At 45.2% G+C, this 19,548-nt stretch overlaps 2 protein-coding genes across 2 annotated transcripts; one reads left to right on the plus strand and one right to left on the minus strand.

Annotated features, from left to right (window-relative positions):
* The first annotated feature begins 530 nt into the window (after nt 1-530).
* LOC6575357 lies at nt 531-15,137 on the plus strand. Its single transcript, XM_002001333.4, has 6 exons — nt 531-917; nt 5,074-5,243; nt 9,730-10,799; nt 10,866-11,307; nt 11,875-13,539; nt 13,621-15,137. Exons 2-6 carry the CDS (start codon nt 5,150-5,152, stop codon nt 14,913-14,915), a joined length of 4,566 nt encoding a protein of 1,521 aa, XP_002001369.3. The 5' UTR covers nt 531-917; nt 5,074-5,149; the 3' UTR covers nt 14,916-15,137.
* Nucleotides 15,138-16,762: 1,625 nt separating this feature from the next.
* On the minus strand, nt 16,763-19,502 carry LOC6575359 (G-protein-signaling modulator 2). The gene is made up of 3 exons (XM_002001335.4): nt 18,613-19,502; nt 17,974-18,555; nt 16,763-17,913 (listed from the first exon to the last, which is right to left on the minus strand). Exons 1-3 carry the CDS (start codon nt 19,294-19,296, stop codon nt 17,146-17,148), a joined length of 2,034 nt encoding a protein of 677 aa, XP_002001371.1. The 5' UTR covers nt 19,297-19,502; the 3' UTR covers nt 16,763-17,145.
* Nucleotides 19,503-19,548: the final 46 nt, after the last annotated feature.

Here is a 19,548-nt window from a genome sequence, read left to right on the forward strand (position 1 = left end):
AAGCGATCCAATTCCAATTGGAATTGCACATTTTTCATAAATAAATATTTGATGCCGAATCGAAATACGAAACAAAAAGTCGATTCACTTAGCTAAATGTGTAGCGAATGAAAATAAATATTAAATAAATAACTAATTATTCATTTTGATTAAAATCACAATTATATATTTTATGCCTATATTGAAATATTCAAATTAAAAATTAATTACTTAAATAAAACAAAAGTGAGCAATCAACTGAATCATAGAGCATTAAGTTGCCATCGAACTTCTGCAGCACGATTCGTGCATGTTCGTGTCACGACACGACTCAAAGCTCAACTACCAACAAAAACAAAAATAGTTCACAACGATTTCAAAATTCCCAACAAGAAACCGAAAATTCACATGCGTCAGTTGAGAGTTTAGTTGTTTTTTTTTTTTCGAAATTCGCATGCAACATGTTGGATCGAACCACCGACAGAGCAAAGCCGCAGAGCCGCAGAGCACCACCATAACGAGCTGGGCACCACTATGAGCTCTGCTGCTGTGCCAGCGCTGGCTCAAATGAGCTTTGTTCGCCGTTCAAGTCGCACGCGAATTTCAAAATACGTTACGAGAGAAATTCAAAGAAATTCAAAGTGAAAATCAAATTTACGAGACTGTCTTCGTGTGAGTGCATGTGCATCTATATATTTGTGTCTGTTTGTGTATTTGTGCAAGTGAAATTGTGAAAATCGCAAATTAAAGCCCAGCGCCTAAAAAATTAAAATAGAAAAAAAATAAAATAAAAATAAAAATAAAAGAAATACAAATAGGCGCATACCAGAGAGCCAAGTGCACTTGGATTAAAGCACAAAATCGCAACTAGAAATAGTTTCACTTTTTATTGGATTAGCCGCACTCTGATTGGAATTCGTACTCTGATTGGACAACAGGTTTGTTGAGCAATAATTTCCCCCCTTGCCACCTTCCAGCTACAAAACCGAAATCGAAAACTGGGAAACTTTTATGGGCACACTCATAAATATGTCGTCTGCCAATCTTGAACACTTCAATCCATATCCAAAACTCTGTTTCTTTTTTTATTTATTTATTTTTTGGTTGGCTCAAGGCGACCCGCTGGCATTTTGCTTCGTACTCGACAATGAATAACAAGCAACGCATTAACTCAGCAAACAATCAAAGTTGATTCGAACTTTTAGGCAAATATTTTTGCGCACTTCTACGAAGGTCAGTTCAATAGCAGCCACAGAAATCATATTTAAAACTATTCAAAAAATAATGATAATAATCCAGTTGACATTTATTAGCTCAATATTGTATAGCTTAAATCAATTAACAAAATTAATTTAAATAATTTTTACTATACACAGTTTTGACACTCATTCACGAAAATGAAAGTCGGATAGATCTGCTTTATATCTAGATGACTCAAATTGGACACGAAAAATCTGTGTGTAATGGTTTTCTTATATGAGCTAAAGTTTGGTATCCTATATGATGTTTTTTATGTAGCTAAAAACAGATTTGAACCTTATAAAAATCAGCTAGTTAAAAGAAAAAAATGCAAAGAGAAGACAAAGAAAAGACAAATAAATATTTCAAGAAGCTGCTTATCATCTCCTCATACATGAATTACCATAAAAAGAGTCATGTTTCAAGCTTCATCAAGCTTCATCTCAAGGCCTAAGCTGAACATATAAATTAAATAGCACAGAAATAATTTAAGTTAAGCCGATTTCAGCTTGCTCTCAATTTTCAACTTAAAAAAGCAATCCAAATTTCATAAAGTTTACAATTACAGAGTAGTTTATCAATCAACGTTGAGCCTACTCTGAACACATATGACAATCTATGATTATGTTGGTCATAGTTTATCGATACGGTGGAAATATAATAGCCGGATGACATCATATTGTAATTAAGAGTGGTAAAAGTCAACACAAATAGGCTTATTGCCCAATAATAATAAACAAACTCTGTAAATGGGCGCAGCAGTGCGCAGTGGTAGGTCCAAAACGCGATATGGACAATTTACAACTCGGCCGAAAGAGAGACTATGAAATAAAAAATTTAAAAACCCAACTTTAACAGCGCTAAAGCCCAGCGAAGCACCGTTAGACTGTGGAAAACTTGAGCACTTGGAAGCGTTTCGCAAGTGAATGCACACGCAATAATAACTGTAGCAGAAAACCGTGCAAAAACCCCAAAAAAAGTAACCGAAACTAAAGCCAAAAAGTCAAGAAATGATTCAGCTCGGCCCGAATTTGGAACAGCTTTCAAATGCTTAAAAAGTCTGGGCGTTCAGACACCTCAATTGCTTGGGCTGGCATTATTTCTGTCATTACTTGGCCATAGATTCTTTCTCCTAGCTCAGAGCTACGAGTCCAACTTTTTACCTAGCTTAGTGTTGTTTTAATTGGGAGCTTTATTAATAATCTATGAGCATTGGGGAAAGATTCTCTCTTTTAGCTTATAGTACATTTCGAAGATTCTCTCTTAACTAACACTCCAATTATCTTAGTACATGGTTAAAGATTATCTTTTTTTCATAACTTGTAGCTCAGCTTTTGACCAGTGTGGACTGCATTTTTGCGAAATATTTAAAAATTTCTAAAATTACTTAGCTAAAGATTCTTTCTCATAACGAATGTCTGATTGCACATAGATAAAGATTCCCTCATTTAATTTATAGATCATCAATTTAGTAATTGGCTAAAGATTCTCTCATAGCTAATAGCTTAATTCTCTCTGATAGTTAATAACTTAATATTTCGTTGAACCTCAAGTACTTTCATCAATGAATTTCCTTCTAAAGGCCCAGTTAGGAAACAGCTCTCTCTGTCAGCACCTGTCGTAAGGGATTTTCTCCCTTTCCCTCCCTATATGGGGTGCCCATCCCAACAGCTGTTTGGCAGCTGACCTCATTTCACCAATCGTTAAACTTTACACTCTACTAACTGTCATACAACAAGGGCCAGACCAAGCATAGCAAAGCAGCTAATGTGACAGGGTCACAGTGCCTGCAAAAATTTCAATGACAAGCAGCTCAAGCTTAGCCAGTTGATTTTAGTTAACTTTTTGGCCATGGTGAAATCTTTGCATCTCTAAAAAAAAACAAAAAAAAAAAAAAGCAACAAGAAAACATTTGCGAACAACGGGGAAAAATCGCCTCAAGTTCAAGCAAAGCGTGAAATTTCATTTTGCAGCCAAATGAGGGAAAATCTCGCAGGTGAACGAAATGCTGTTTGGCCTGGTTTAAGGTGGGACCTTACAATAGCCCAAACTAGTTGGAAAAAAATGGCTAACTGGAAAGAACAGTTGACTGAGAGTAATTAGAGTCTACATACACAATACCCTTGGCATATATACATATGTGGGCTAAAAAAGACTTTGGGAGCCTTAAAATGTTTGAGTTTAGAGTATAACATATAACACGTTTATGTTTAGGTTATGTTAGATCTACAAAAGTTATAGAATATAGGAATACTAAAGAAAAACTTGGTTCAATTTAGATTAAATAAAATTAAATGTTAGTTTAAAGTCTAACAAGCATTGTAGTATGACTGTGTGAGTTACATATGCATATGTATATAGAGTATATAGAGACATGGGCATATATTCACTTATATGACGGTTTACATCCGAAAGTGTCAGGAATGAATACATACTATAATCTTTACATATATATAAAATAGTCTTATCAAATGATAAGAAATACAAAAGGGTTTATATGTGTAACTGAACCAGAATTCATTGCATTACATTGCATATCATATTCAAAACTATATACTTAATTAAATGGCAAGCCCTACTGAACATTTTTATTGCCAAATTATATTGATAGCTTAAGTGAGCGCTGAGATATTCAGTTATTGGAAATAATATTACTGTTGCTGGCTCAGTGTTTAGAAAGCTCATTAGCTGTCCATGTTTACACACCTCTCTCCTATATTTATCTGATATTTATGATATCTCAACTGAACTCCACAAGAGTGTTACTTACTCGATATACAAACTAGGCCACCCTCCAAAGAAAATATCTGCAAAACCTTTTCTATAAAATTTTTGGCCTTTTTTTGGCTTTTTTTACGGAACTAGAGTATTGAAATTTCGTTGTTATTATTGTTGTTGTAGGCTGTGCCGCTTTGTTCAGCAACAAATTGTTTGTCATTGTTGTTGTTGTTGTTGCAGCACGCTTGTCATCTTTTCAAGTGCCCAAGAAAACACTTTTCACCTTACAAAAAGAGAAGACGACAAAAAATACAAATGACTTAGGCAACGAACTTTTTTCGACGCCAATTGGATTTTATTAGCCGATCAGCTGTTTAGGCCAGCTGCTGCGGCTGCTGCTGCTGCTGCTGCTGCTGTGTGCATTATAATTAGTGAAAATAAATCGTGGTGTGATTAAAGCTGAGCGACGCGCCGTCATCATAGCTGGCAATGGACCGGAAAACGCACAAAGAGCTAGCGAGCGAGCGAGCGAGAGAGAGGGAGAGAAAAAAAGTGAATTTTAACAGTGCTGGCAAAAATATTGTATACACTGGAAGCAGCAATTGCGGCGACGGCAGCTGCTGCCATTGCCGTTGCCGCTGCCGTTGCCGTTGCTTGGCCGATGCTTGGCAAAGTGAAAGCGCAGATTAATCACTCACCTTCAATGGTAGCAACAGCAGCAACAACAACCACAACAACAACTGCTAAATATTATGAGCCGTGCAGACAATGAATGCAGCCCGTGACCCGAGCTTTGTTCGTAACCCCTCGCATCGGCTTAGGCTTCCGCTTTGCCCATTGCGCAATAGTCTAGCATCCAAATATTATGCAGCCATCAATTTCCAGTTCATATCCAACGAATTCTTTAGCCACTCAAATGAAAAACAAAAACAATAACCACAGCGTCTAGTGAAAGTATTCGTATGCATATTTGCTTTTTTGTTTTGAATATTAATTTGAATTTCTCATTTCTCATTTCTCATGCCCGGTTTCGGTCGCTGAAGCACAACGCCAGTGTGTGACGTCAAACGTGACACACAACATAACACACACACCTTTGCATAGCTGTACTTAATGTTAACTCTCTTTTTTTTGCAGCTGCTGCCACAAAAAACAGGAAATCTTTTTCCACCTCTTTTTGGCAACTTTTTTGTTTGGATGTTTGCGTCTCGAAATGCCGCTGCATTGTGAACAACGCTGGCTGAGGCTCTTCTCGCTGCTGCTGCTGCTGCTTGCGCTGCAAGCTGCGCAGGGCAAGCGCTCAACTGGTAAGTGGAACACCGAAAATGTGGGCATGGCAGGGATAAAACGGGCAACTGCATGCCACACGCATGGCAGGCAGCAAGAGTCAATGACTGCTAGCGCCATACGAAAGATGAGGGGGGTAATACGACTCTGTGGACAAAGTTGTAACTCAGTGGAGAGCTCAGAGAAGAGGTGTAAAACTATGATATATATAAAAAATTTTGTTGCTCAAATCATTTTGCGCTTAGGATAACTAAAGATTATTTCTTATTAACGATAGTTTTGACTGTGTAAACTCTCTGTAGAAAAATCAAATTAATAATATTTAATTAAAACATGCGAATCTTGTAGAGAGTCAAAGGGGCCAAACACTCAGACTATTGCTTGGAGCAATCTAGCTTGCATCGGTATTCATGCCGAGAGAAACTATAAAGTTCAGGTCTCTAGCTATTATTGGTTCTTAATTCGACAAGCCCAGATCAAGAAAATAATATAAAATATCTTCCATTAAAGAATATATATTTTATATTGTTATATAATCTAAACTCTACTAATATACCCAGATTTGCCGCTCTCAATGGGCTCAGTGTATCATAAAGGTTTCAATACTTATGACTGTCACTGTCTATGCCGCTGCTCTACAAACTCCCTGCAAGAGTATTTTGAGTTCGTCCAACTTTGCTTAACCGTTCTTTCTGGTTTCTTGACTCAGTTTGCGTCTCCTTTGTTGTAGTTGTGTTTTTTTGGTCAGTCAATGAACCCCGTTCGGCGAGTTGTTTATGTGGAGCAAGTTGCTTGGATCGTTAAAAGCCAATTGCAAATGTTGCAAAATGCATGCGGCAATTAGCGTGTTTGGGAAATTCGAGTAGAACACGGCGAACGGGCGCTAAATATAGCGCGGCCATCATTAAAAAGCGCTTAGCCCGGGGGCCCACAGCGAGACTCGAAGCACGAACTTGAAATAGACTGGCCGAAAAGCCGTTACACACACACACACACACTCACTCACGCGCACAGCTGGCTAGAAGAGGAAGCACACGGTATGAGTATGTCAGTCGGTCAGAGCGAACGAGCCTAGGGGTGGGCAGGGGGTCTCGGCCGACTGTTGTCTATGCGGCTTTTGTTTTCGTTTTCGTTACGCTTGCGAACGAAAGACTTAGGCGACAAACTTGATTTCGCTCGCCCCCAAAGTAGAATAAATCACGTTTCCCACTGCCACCGCTTTTTTTTTTTAATCATTTTTCTTTTAATTGGTTTTTGTTTTCATTCATGAAGCGAAAACCAAATGCCAAAGCCAAGTGAGACATTCGATCGAAATACCAAAATCACAGACACAACTCGAGGAGCTGCCAAAAAAAAAAAAAAAAAAAAAAAAAACAAATTGATATACACACACAAAAAAAACACAGAAACTTTCATTTAATTTCTGGTGAAAAGAGCTAAAAAAAAAAAAAGGCAAGCAAGCAAAAAATAATATCGTGGTAAAAATTTAGCAATTAACATAGCAGTGAAAATGCAAGCCGGATGTTGGTATGACAATAAAATAAACATGATTTTAAGATAGATAAACGGGCGTACATACATATGCATATAAAGGGATGACACAGTGCGAAAAAGACATATGGAGAGAGACTTGACTGTGATCTGATAAGAAAAGTGTATCAATATTCAATATAAACTGATATCTCATCAAATTTATAGTAAACTAAAATATTCATTGATGCATAAAAGCTTGACAATAGAAAGCAAAGGTGGGACTCAACAGATAAGTCTATAAAAGATCTTGATATTAAATCTGTAATAAAATTATATAGCACATCTAGATAGTTAAGCAGCTGTCATTGGGTTTTGTCATATATAAAAAATATATATTTTTCTTATATATTACAAACAGATGATAGAGAGTTGACATAAGTAAATTTAAGGTTGCGTTTTCTCGAGAGAACTTATCAAAAGCAGCTCTATTCACGAAGAATTTTGAAGTTCTATGCAAAGAGGCAGGGAGTGGAAAAGAAGGAGATAGAGAGCGACAGGTGAGAAAAAATAGAAAAGGCAAGACAGAATGAAGAAATGGATACAGAAATAGTGGGAGAGAGAGAGAGAGAGAGAGAGAGAGAGAGAGAGATAGAGAGCGACAGAGCAAGAGAACGAGAGAGAGAAATAGAGAGAGAGAGAGTGAGATTAAGAAAAAGAGAGATAGAGAGGGAGAAGGATACAGAGATAGTGAGAGAGCGAGTCAGCGATAAAAAGAGAGACATAGTGAGTATTAGGGTATACAGAGAAGAGAACGATAGCGAGAGAGAAGGATAGAGTAAGGAGAAGAGAGAGAGAGAGAGGGATAAAAGGAGATAGGAGAAATATATTACCCAGCATATATTGACTCTTTTCAGCAAATTCAGCAAAAAAACTCTCGAAAACCTTTAAGCCTATTAAAGTTGAAATCAGATACAGATACAGATTTCTACACAGAAAAAAGAAAATCATGATTTTTCTTAGAAAATGTCTACGAATAATGTTCGCGTGCTTAATTTGGAAAAGTATTTCAAATGAAGCTGCAAGACGCAGGCAGAAGATGATATCCCTTGGTATATCATTGTATTATTATTATTAGAAGAGAGCTGCAGCTGTATGTCGTTCATTATATGTATATAGATGGTAATTATCTACAACAAAAGTTCATATTTACTTTAATGCAGATGGGATTTATATAAAGGAACAAAAATGTATGACATCAAAGGTATACAAATTTATTGTATAGATATCGTGTTTATATGAAGTAAAGATTTGATATGAGAGACAATTACACATTATATATGTAGTACAATGGGCTTACTGAAGATCTTGAATTTAACCAACGAAAAAGCGAAACTTTCACTTTCCCGATTACTCGAATAGTTAGCTCAGTGACGACTTCCGCTGGCAGATGATCTATTCACATGTGGCCCAAGGGTCAGCTTAGGTCCGTCAACAGCTCCATTATCGAATGCATTTCGAATGCATTACGTGAGCTGTCCACGGCAGACGAACTGAAACTCAGCGAGCGCGTCGTCTCGACGTTTGCGAAATGCCAAAAGGCAGCGTTGCGTATAAGACTAAACCACGAAATGGGTAGTCTGCTGCGGGGGGGGTGGGGGAGTGTATTAGTTAAGAGCTATATGATGTGCAGCAATTACATAAGCAGCGAGCGAGCAATAGACAATGACTGTGCCTTATGTAGAATGCTCAAAGCAAAGCATCCGTCGCCTGGCGTTAATGGTTCAGGCCATTTCAGTTAATTGCGCATACGCCGCTTTGGCCAATAGCAAACGCAATGCGAATACAAAACAAAAACAAACAAATACAAGTGCTCGCAATGTTGGCCCTGAGATAACCAACAAATAACAGTCAACAACAATTAACAGCAATTTTTAATAAGTTTTTTTCTTGCTATATACTCCATATAGTCGATAGTGAGTACTGTACTCGATACAGTGAATACTCTGCTCATTAAAAATAAATTGTTATGCAGGCTTAGAGCTGATATTATTGTAAGCTTGTATGACAAGTGGCTGCATTACCAATTTTTTGTATTTATCTCAAAGTTTTTTATGAATCGATAAATATCGATTGGTTGCAGTGGAGCTCTTTGAGTGTACTACAATATTTGGAACTTAATAAAGGTTTCATTAGAGTCTACACAAATCATATTTTTTGGTAAATTTTTCTTATCATACATTTAAGCCAATATCGATTAAAATCGATATGAGATATTTTAGTATATATTCAGCGCCGTGTTGCTTATATTTCTTTTATTATAACAATTCACACACCTCAGAGTTATGTGAAGCTGTAGAACTTGATGACCTTGAATTGCTTATACGGCCTAAATTTCGTACACAACAATTCACATGTTGCTTTTCCTTGATTCAATATCTATAAATATTCTTTATTTTTCTTTTGTATATTCTGATATAAATGGATGATATTTATCGATTTTCATACACTTTGAATTGCAAAACTTGACGTACAGCTGGTCTTTCATATATAAATAATACAGATTAATTTATCAACTATATTAGCGATGCTTAGCCAAATCCACATACATATATCAATAGGCACACTTCTAGGTTTCAAACGGTTTTTTGGGTTTAAAATATTTAAAAATCTAGATATTGTTCACTTGTTTTCCAAACTCAATTATAGTAAGTCTAATATAGTTCCGATATAAAAAATCAAATGAATTTCTCATTCATAAATTTGGGTTACGTTTCAAAGAAAACATTCAACTAGTTGCCTCCTTCAAGGCTCTTCGCTGGGTATCTGCTAGTCGGGCATACTCGACTTGCACTCGCTTACACTTGGCTGTCCGTCTGTCGCTTCATTCACAATAAACGCGTCACGTTCGCAAAAAGTGAAACCGACTTTGCAGCTGGGTTTTTTCTTCGCTTTTGCTCAGTTGAATAACACGAAAGTATGCCAAGCGCCCCCGTTGACGTTGACTCACCCGCTCTTCCCACCCTCTACTTGCAGCCAATTTAACTGCCTGTCAGCATTTGAGACGGGCCGAGGCGCGACGTGCCAAGGCGCTGCAGCCAGCAGGGGGCGCCGTGCGCATTCCGCGCTGCAGGAAGACCGGAGAGTTCGAGAGCGTGCAGTGCGCCAATGAGCGCGCTGGGGAGGATTGCTGGTGCATCGATGAGTACGGCGTGGAGCTGCCGGGCAGTCGGAATGCCACGCGTGCCGGCGTTCAGTGCCAGGAGCCGGCGCACTGTGCCGCCTCCGCGTGCCGCATGTTCTGTCCGTCCGGCTTCGCGCGTGACCCAGAAACGGGCTGCTCCGTGTGTCGTTGCCGTGACCCCTGCGATGGCCTGGAGTGTCCGCGTGGTCAGACCTGTCAGCTGCAGGAGGTGCAATGCAAGTCGGAGCCCTGCCCACCGCTACCAACCTGCAAGAAGGCGCGCTCCCTGGCCAACTACTGTCCGGCCGGATTGCCCTTGGCTATTGAGGACAGCGTCAGGCCTTTCTTGTGTGGACTGGATGCCGGCAAGCCGCAATGTCCGCCGCTCTACCAGTGCCTAGTGGAGTCTGGAAACGATTACGGAGTCTGCTGTCCCAGTGCTCTGACCTTCCAAAAGCCCGGCGTCTGTCCGGCACCCGAGCAATCGACGTATACGGAACGCACGGGCTACATGTGCGGCGCGCCCTGCAGCCACGACCTGGAGTGCCGTAACCTGGAGAAGTGCTGCTTCACCAAGGGCTGCCAGTTCAACTGTCAGCAGCCGCAGAATATGACCGGATGCCATCAGGCCAAGGCCCTGGCCGATCTCCTGGCACTGAATGAGCGCGAGGGGCGCGGCTACGTACCCGACTGCAACGGACCCGGCGGACAGTATTCGCCACGCCAGTGCTCCCGCAACGGCCTCGTCTGCTGGTGCGTGGATCCTCGCACCGGGCACAAGATCAAGGAGTCCATGGGCGCGGCCAACACAGTCAACTGCGACGGCTGGGAGAACATGATCAGTCGCTCGTATGCGCGCAGCTTCCAAATGGAGCAATGCGACACGAACATCTGCGCCGCCGTCTGTGAATACGGATTCAAGGTGAGTTCAACTGGAAACCCCATTGCTAGGCACCCACTCACGCATCTCCTCATCTCCCGCTTATAGAACGACCACAACGGCTGTCCCACCTGCGAGTGCTCGGAGCCCTGCGAGGGCTTCAAGTGCGCCCTGGGCTCCCACTGTGAGGTAGCCACGGATCCGCTCTGTGAGTCCGGCTCCTCGCTGTGCGCCTCTTGGCCCGTTTGCAAACCGGATCTGGCCTACTCCAATCCCTGTGACATCGGCACCCCACTCACGGACCCGGCCAGCGGCGAGGTCATGTATTGCTTCGAGGAACGACAGGCGCGCAGCTTCCAGCCCACAGCGTTCTTCGAGCCCGAACCGGAGACCAAGCAGGGTCGCTCCATGAGCAATCACATCATGTGCCCCGAGCAGTACAAGTGCACCAAGCTGCATCGCGAGGCGGAGAGCGTCTGTTGTCCGCTGCCGGAGCAGACGACGGCCACGGGAGCATCAGAGGATCAGCCGACGACGAGACAGCAAACCAGTAAGTTAGAAAGCAAATTAGTCCGTCAATCAATATTATGCACCGTTTAGTCAGTCAATCAATCAATCTGTAAGGTCACTGACACATTCAATCAATCAGTCATATAATGATGCACTCAATCAGTCAATTATATACTATAACAATGAATTCTATCAATCAGTCACTAGAGTATTTTATCAATCATTCAATCATTAGTAAAATCTATCAATCAGTCTTGTAGTATATCGAGATATTCTATCAATCAGACAATGGATCATTCAATCATTCAATTATTAATACAATCCGTCATTCAATCATATACTATATCAATATATTCTATCAATCAGACACTAGATTATTCAATCAATCAGTCAATCGCATAATCAATCAGCTACTCAGTCATTCAATCAGAAATTCTTTTAGTATTTCAATCAGACATTCATAAGGGCAATCAATCAATCTATCAAAATAAGTCAATCAGCCACTTACCAATGTTATCATATGTCAATCAATCAGTGGAGTAGTCAATCAACTAATTTCTCCATCATTCAATCATTAATCGATGACTCCCTCCCATTCCCTTTGCAGTGTGCGAATATCTGCGCGACTTCTCGGAGCGCATGGAGGGCACCGAGGCGGGCATGCAGCTGGCAATGCCAGCGCCGCGCTGCACCGAGGAGGGCGACTATGCGGGACGGCAGTGTGAGCTGCGCAAGATTCGCGTGACGCGCGCAGAGCAGCGCCAGATCCTGGAGCAGAACACAATCCGGCGGATGCGCATGCTGTTGGCCGGGGCGAAGCGGAGTCGCCGCGACACGGAACGCCTGAAACTCTACCGGGTGGACGACAGCGCGCTGAAGGTGCAGGTGGCAACGGGAGGAGCGAGAGCTGTGCCGCCAGTGCCTGTGCATGGGATGGGACGCAGCGCCAAGGTGATCGATGTGGGGGCAGTGGAGCAGCAGCTGTTCGGCACGGACTTCAAGAAGGTGGCGACGGCAGCGAAGCGAACGACGCCAGCGGACGAGGACATGGTCGAGATGGAGGTGGAGCAGTGCTGGTGCGTGGACAGCTTCGGCACCGAGATACCCAAGTCGAGGGGCTACAATGTGAGCGACGAGAGCTGTCAGCAGCTGAGGGAGCAACTGGACTGCCTGGACCTCACCTGCCGCATGGGCTGCGAGTACGGCTTCAGCCTCGACCCGCACACCCGCTGCCCGGCCTGCCAGTGCCGCGATCCCTGCGAGAATGTCGACTGCGGCCCGAGCAAGGAGTGCCGCATCGTTGACGTCAGCTGCGAGGGCGAGTACTGCCCGCCGGTGCCGGCCTGCCTGCCCCGCAAGCCGGGCCAGTGCCCCTACCTGGTGCCGCCCGGGCCGACGGACAACCTGGACACGAACGTCTGCAGCTACGAGTGCCGCACGGACGCCCACTGCGAGGGCACGCGCCGCTGCTGCTCGAACGGCTGTGGCACGCAGTGCGTGGAACCGCAGCTGAAGACCGCCTGCCAGCACCTGCAGTCCATACAGCTGCACCAGAGCTCCGAGCTGGGCATCCCGGCGCGCCAGATGAGCATCGCCCAGTGCGATCCGCAGACGGGCAAATGGGAGCAGGTGCAGTGCACGCCCGACGGCAGCTGCTGGTGTGTGACCGAGCAGGGCGAGCCGATGCCCGGCACACGCGTCCGAGCACCCGCCACGCCCACCTGCACAGCCAACTCCAGCTACGCGTGCAGCCCCCAGAACTGCTCGACGAGCTGCGACAGTGGCTTCCAAATGGATGAGCACGGCTGCCCGACCTGCGACTGCCGCGACTACTGCGCCGAGCTGAGCTGCGCCAGCGACGAGGAGTGCCAGCTCATCAGCGTCGAGTGCGTGGACACGCCCTGCCCCAAGATGCCCATCTGCGTGCCCAGGCGCGACTCGGTCTGCGCCGAGGGCAAGCCCCTGCAGCAGGGCGAGCAGGACGTCACCTGCGGCCCGCACAGCGAGCAGGAGAGCTGCCCCACGACGCACACCTGCCACCTGAATCCGGTGAGCAATCGCGGCGTCTGCTGCTCCAAGACGCGCGACGTCTGCTTCGAGTCCATGGACGCCCAGTGCCTGGCCAGCGGCCAGAGCGGGCGCAACGTCACACGCTATCGCTTCAGTCCCAAGGCCAACAAGTGCTTGGCCATTCAAATAGATGCGGACGCGCCCGCCTGCCAGACCAAGAATCTCTTCCACAATGAGCTCGCCTGCCATGCCGTCTGTCCAGGTAAGCACCAGAGGAGCACCTAATGAAGGCATACTTCATCTCTCTCCCTCCCTCCCTCCCTCTCTATGACTCTCTTTTTAGTGCTCACGCCTTGCGAACGTCTCAAGCTGAAGAACAGTCTGGCTGCGCAGCGCACTGGGCATTCCTCCGTCTGGTTCCAGCCACGCTGCGATCCCATCACCGGCCACTGGAGTCCCGTGCAGTGCCTGGGCAAGCAGCCCGCACTGGCCGCCACGAGCAGCTCTCAAATTGGCAGTCGCGCCTTTGCCAGCAGCAGCAGCACGGAAATTCCCTCGGCGCAGCTGGCCAGTCCGTATGGCGTCTGCTGGTGCGCGGATCGCAAGGGCGCGCCGCTGAAGGGCACGCTGACCCGGGACACGGAGCCCATCTGCAACAGTCGGCAGGCGCGCGCGCGCAAGCAGCTGGAGCCAGCTGATCCGCTGATGGAGCAGCTCATCGAGCAGCTGACGCTGCTGAACGACGTGAACAGCTTGGACATGGATCTGGATCTGGGCGAGGTGGAGGCGCGGCTGCAGCCGACGGAGCACAGCGTGGAGCTGACCCACTCGCTGCTGGACTCGCAGCTATCCGTGGAGACGGCGCCCATGCAGCTGAATACGACGCGCTGCCGTGCGTTGGCCGCCACGGCCACCTTCCCGGTCAGCTGCGATGCGGCGGGCGCCTTTGAGCCGCTGCAGTGCAGCGAGCGGAGCTGCTGGTGCGTCGATGCCGCCGGCAATCAGCTGCCGGCGACGCACACCTTCCAGCTGGGCGAGCGGCACTGCAGCCACGTGCCCATCGAGTCCGTCTCCATTGAGCTGCACATGAGCAACAGCTCGGAGCATGGCGGGGGCAGCGTGCGCAACGTCTACGATGCCATACGGCGGGAGCTGCAGCAGCTGCTCGGCTCGGCCGTGGAGAATCTGCGCGTCCAGGAGAACTTCGACGGCTCCGTCATCGTGCGCTTCGAGCTGCACAACGACTCCAAGGTGGACATGGCCTACGCCATCGAGATGGCCATTCAGTCGGGTGGCTTCCGGCTGCTGGGCAATCGCTTCCAGCCCGATCTGACACGCTCCCACTTCATCCATCGCACCGCCGCTCCGGCCGTGGCTCAGGCGGCCACCGCAGCCACCGATGAGTCCGTCCAGCTGGCCATGTTCGTCATGGCCAGTTGCTCGGCCTTCCTCGTCAGCGTCTTCGTGGTCTATGTGATGCTAAAGCGCGGCTGGCACAAGACCGGCTCGATGCACAAGAACGCCTACGACTATGCGGAGGGCGTGGCGGGCGGATGTGAGAAGCCCACGGATTACTCCCTGCCCATCTTCGTGCTGGACGACACTCTGCCGGATAGCATGAAGCCAGCGAAGGCGTAGAGGGGGCGTGGCAGTTATTGACGTCTGCTTCTTCATCTTTTTGGTTTTTAAGTTAGTGCAAAGAATTTGTAAATAAATTTTTCGGGCCGCCTGGAGTTGGCGCAGGAGACGAGATTTGATTGGGGATAGCCAAGCCAACATATCATATAAAGTTTATACTACATATATGTATTTCCTAGACACTTAAGACGACTAATTTATGAATAAAGCTTTATGAAAGAAGTTTCTGAGACTTTTCAATCAAGTTCTGCAGCGGCACGGTCAGCTCCTCCGGCGCTATTTATCCCGAGGGAGCAACGTTGATCATCCATGCAGCTGGACTGGGATCGCGAGAGCATCTCAAAGAAGTCGTCCTCTTTGGCTTTGGCGCGGGCGGCGGCATTTGACGCCTTGTGCTTCTCCTCCTGCAGGCGCTTGCCATCGGGCGTATTCCTGACCAGATCCGGCTGCTCCATGCTTAGTGCTAGTAGTACTCTAATCGCTAGTCTGTCAAAGTCGTGCTTATATTTAGCCAAGCTTCTCTAATTTCCATGCATGAATCAATCCAACCACAGCTCAGGCTCGGCATATGATCATGGATATATTTCTAGATCTAATCGCGCTCTATAGATTTGCTAGAGAATAAACACAAATTAGTCAGCAAACAGTTTTGATTTTAATATTTAATAATACGTTTGTGGCACACATATTTCATTGGAATGATCTGCTTCGATCTGATGCGATCTGCAACACGAATCATTCAATCAATACGCATGCGCTTCAATAACATTCATAAATTTTGGCTTCACTTTATCAATCAATCAATCAATCAATCAGTGTTTGTGTGAGTGTAAACATTAAATAGATATTCGTAATCATATTCTACATATATATCTATATGTATATAGATGTATATGTGTGTGTATTTCAATTTGTATAAGTGTTTAGTAGGCTATATGCTAAAACGGCGCTGGATCTTAAAGAGCAGCGACCCAACATTCCGTTAATATCTCGAGAAAAAATATATAAGTATAATTGAAATGATATCAAATGATATAGTATATGAATGTAAATACATATATGTTAGTCGATAAAAATGTAATACTCATAGTTACAAATGGAATCGGGCCTTGTATAGAAATGCCATTGCTTATATGTTCAAAGTTCGTAGAGTTAGGATTCTTCAAAAAAGTGTGTAGTAAAGTATAAAGAAAGTATGTATATACCTATTGTTCGATATGGACTATTTCTACTTAAGAACTAGTAACATGCAATTGAAATATTAATATCTTTAAAAACTTGGTATTTTTTAGTTTTGTTTTTCGTTTTTAGTTTAGTTTTAAGAAGCATGCATCTCTGAATATCGTATTGTATAAGTGTGCTATAGAGTTAATAATATATGATGAGCTGTTGTACAGTGAATACTCTGCCCAATGAACTTAAGGCTAACAAGTATATGAGGCATACAGGAAATGTCTTACGATAAGAACATCAGGAAAATATATGTATAAATATGTATAATATTAATAAAAAATATTATAATGCTAAAATATTCATTCAAATTTGTTTACATATGGTATACAATTTTTGGACCAAAACTTAAATTTAAAAAATATGCTAAATAAAGTTGTAGAAACTTATTATTTTAATTCACTTCTTTCATTTTTTAAACTTTTCAAAATAGTTTGTTGTTTAGTTGAAATGGCTTAAATTTAAATATAAAATAATTTAGAATCTAACATCTTTTCAATTTTTAATTTTTGATATCTTTTCAAATCTTTCAATTATTTTTAGTTCCTTATAATAAATTTATATAATTTTTAACATTTTTTCTTTTTTTTTAGTTTTTTCCAATACAGTTTGATTCATTTAGAGTGATTTTAGCTTTTAGTTTGTATTTCAAGTTTTCATTAAATTTGAATCAATATTAAATGCATAAGTTGAATTTTTCTCCTCTAAATATTTCCGTTACATTTTTTTAAAATTTATATTGTACAAGTTTTGAAATTTCTTTTTCATAATTTTGTTTCGAGTTTGTTCTCCATAAAATTTGAGAAAATTCTTGTTAGCCTTAGCTCTAGCTCTTCCTTCGCAGAGTTTTCACTGTACATGCTCGTGTGTGAGTGTTTGTGTGTGTGTGCTCGATTGCATAAAAATAAAATATTTTTTGGTTATAAATCTTAGAACGAAATGATGGATAAAAAATACATATAAAGATTGTTAGAGAGTCTAAATGGACAATTGGCCGCATCTACTTGGCGCCGGCTGAGCCGCCAGCGTTGTTGTTGTTGCTGTTGGTGTTGTTATTGTTGTTGTTGTTGTTGTGGTTGTTGCGGGCATTTCGCTGAGCATTACTGAAGCCGCCAAATGGAATGGAAGCACGCTGATCCTCCATGCGACCGCTCTGCACTTTCATGATCAACGAAAAGAAATCCTCATCCGGCACTGTGGTGCCCCTACTGCCCGACTGTCCACCTGTTGCACCACCACCAGCTCCGGCGCCGCCAGCTGCTGGCGCCTGCATCTGTGGCGCCTCCACATCCATGGTGACATTCGGACGCGGCAGCTCGGAGCGTTGCTCCTCCAGCCGGGAGCCCTGGCAACGCATCAGCATGTCCAGGAATGCATCGTCTGGCTGTTGATTGATGGTGGCACTGCGTGCCAATGGCGCATGCCCCAAAGCCGGTGCAACACCCGACGAGGGCGACTTCAAGCCCGGCAAATTGGTGGGGTCCACGAACAGGGAGTTCTGCTGCACCAAGGGCTTGCGTGTGGCGCCTGTGGAGGCAGCGCCGGCAGCACCGGCCACGCCGCCGGCGCTATTCAACTTGATGGAGCAACGTTGATCATCCATGCGCTTGGACTGAGAACGCGAGAGCATCTCGAAGAAATCGTCCTCTTTGGCTTTGGTGTGGGCGGCGGCATTTGACGCCTTTTGCTTCTCCTCCTGCAGACGCTTGCCATCGGGCGTAATCTTGATCAGGTCCAGCTGTTCCATGCTCTGGCGACGCACTCGAACCTGCAAAAGAATTTCATTGGATTACCCTTTGCAACAATGCTTGAGCTTATTCCATTTTACCATGCGCCCTTGAGAGTTCTCAGAGCCATCCGACTGATGTCCACTCGCTGAATGATCCGAGGCGCTGGAGCGCTCGTCATCCTGTGTGGGTGAGTGCTCCGCCTCCGGCAAGCCCAGCAGCTTGCGCAAGTCGGATATATTGACACGCGCCGTACTCTCACCCACGGGATCGTGCAGTTCCTTGGCCAGCTGCAGATGGGATTCGGCGAATTCCAATGCCTTCTCATTGTTGCCCATGGCCGAGTGGGCGTTGCCCAGCGACCAGCAGGCGCGCGCCTCTCCAATGCGATCGCCCAGCTCTTGGGCAATGGCCAAGTGTCGATGGTGATACTCAATGGCCGTGGTAAACTCATGGAGCAGCGTATATGTGTTGCCCAGGCTATAGCAGGACTGTGCCTCCACCTCGCGCTCGCCCAGCTCCATGGCCAGGGCCAGCGTGCGCTTATAATGCTCCGCTGCATCCTCGAATTGCCCGAGGAAGATGTGCGAATTGCCTAGATTGCTATTGGCGCGACGCTCCGCTGCGCGATCCCCGAATTCGCGAGCAATCCGCAATCGCTCCTGATGATGCTCAATGGCTGCCTAAAGTTGAAGAAGAATATTAGAGAGCTTGAGGGGGAGCAAATGATTCAACTTCACCTGAAAGTCGCCCAGGAGATAATATGTATTTCCCAGATTGCCGCAGGCTCGCCCTTGGGCTCCTCTGTCGCCCAGATCTCGCATGAGCTGCAGATTCTCCTGATAGTACTCGACGGCCTTGGCCAGCGCCTCTTTGACGTCGTCGCCGAACTTGCCCGGATTGCGTTGACCCAGATGCTTGCCCTTGGCATGATAGACGTTGCCCAGATTGTAGAGAGCTCGGCCCTCTGATAGGCGATCGCCGAGCTGTCGTGCGAGCGTGAGGTGGCGATCACAGCAGATGGCCGCCTCGTCGAAACGCCCCATTACCTTCAGTGTGTTGCCCAGATTGCCCGAGGATTTGGCCTCGCCCAGCTTGTCGTTCATGGATTTGGCGAGGGTTAGATCATGCTTGTGATACTGCATGGCCTTGGCATAGTCGCCCAGGTAGAAATACGCATTGCCCAGCTGTGAGTAGATGGCGGAGAGGGTGCGCAGGTCGTCGGTGCCCGCCTGGATGGCTGCTTGGAAGAAGGCAACGCCCGCTCGGCAATCGCCTGCCTTGCAGAGGCGTTCGCCTTCCAGGGCCAGCTCCAGACACATGCTAGAGCCGCCGCCATCGGAGCCGTGATGCGAATTAGAATCGGGACCGCCGCCAATGCCCATTGTGGAAACATTTTCCGCTGAGGCGGAGAGCGAGGACATTGCTTTGTTTCGAGTTGCTCTCTTTCACTTTACGTAAAAACTGTTCAAGCGTACACTTGTGTAGGCTGCGATACACGCAGAGTTTCTCTTTCCACTTTGCTCTTAATTAACTTAATTTAAACACTTTTTTTACCGTTTAGCCAATCAATTGGGTTTCGTTAATTTCATTCTGATTCACTTTGTCAGTCGATTGTTTGTTATCGAAATAAGGGCTGCCATCTAACTGACGCATAGGCATGCTGCCACATCAAC

This window comes from Drosophila mojavensis, unplaced genomic scaffold, assembly GCF_018153725.1.
Source record: "Drosophila mojavensis isolate 15081-1352.22 unplaced genomic scaffold, ASM1815372v1 contig_231, whole genome shotgun sequence".
In the NCBI taxonomy this organism is placed as follows: Eukaryota; Metazoa; Arthropoda; class Insecta; order Diptera; family Drosophilidae; genus Drosophila; species Drosophila mojavensis.

Coding starts and splice junctions, on each gene's coding strand:
- LOC6575357 (XM_002001333.4), top strand. CDS start 5,150: ATGCCGCTGCATTGTGAACAACGCTGGCTGAGGCTCTTCTCGCTGCTG. Junction 5,244..9,729: donor GCAGGGCAAGCGCTCAACTG/GTAAGTGGAACA, acceptor CTCTACTTGCAG/CCAATTTAACTGCCTGTCAG. Junction 11,308..11,874: donor GACGACGAGACAGCAAACCA/GTAAGTTAGAAA, acceptor TTCCCTTTGCAG/TGTGCGAATATCTGCGCGAC.
- LOC6575359 (XM_002001335.4), bottom strand. CDS start 19,296: ATGTCCTCGCTCTCCGCCTCAGCGGAAAATGTTTCCACAATGGGCATT. Junction 18,556..18,612: donor ATCTCCTGGGCGACTTTCAG/GTGAAGTTGAAT, acceptor CTTCAACTTTAG/GCAGCCATTGAGCATCATCA. Junction 17,914..17,973: donor AGAACTCTCAAGGGCGCATG/GTAAAATGGAAT, acceptor ATTCTTTTGCAG/GTTCGAGTGCGTCGCCAGAG.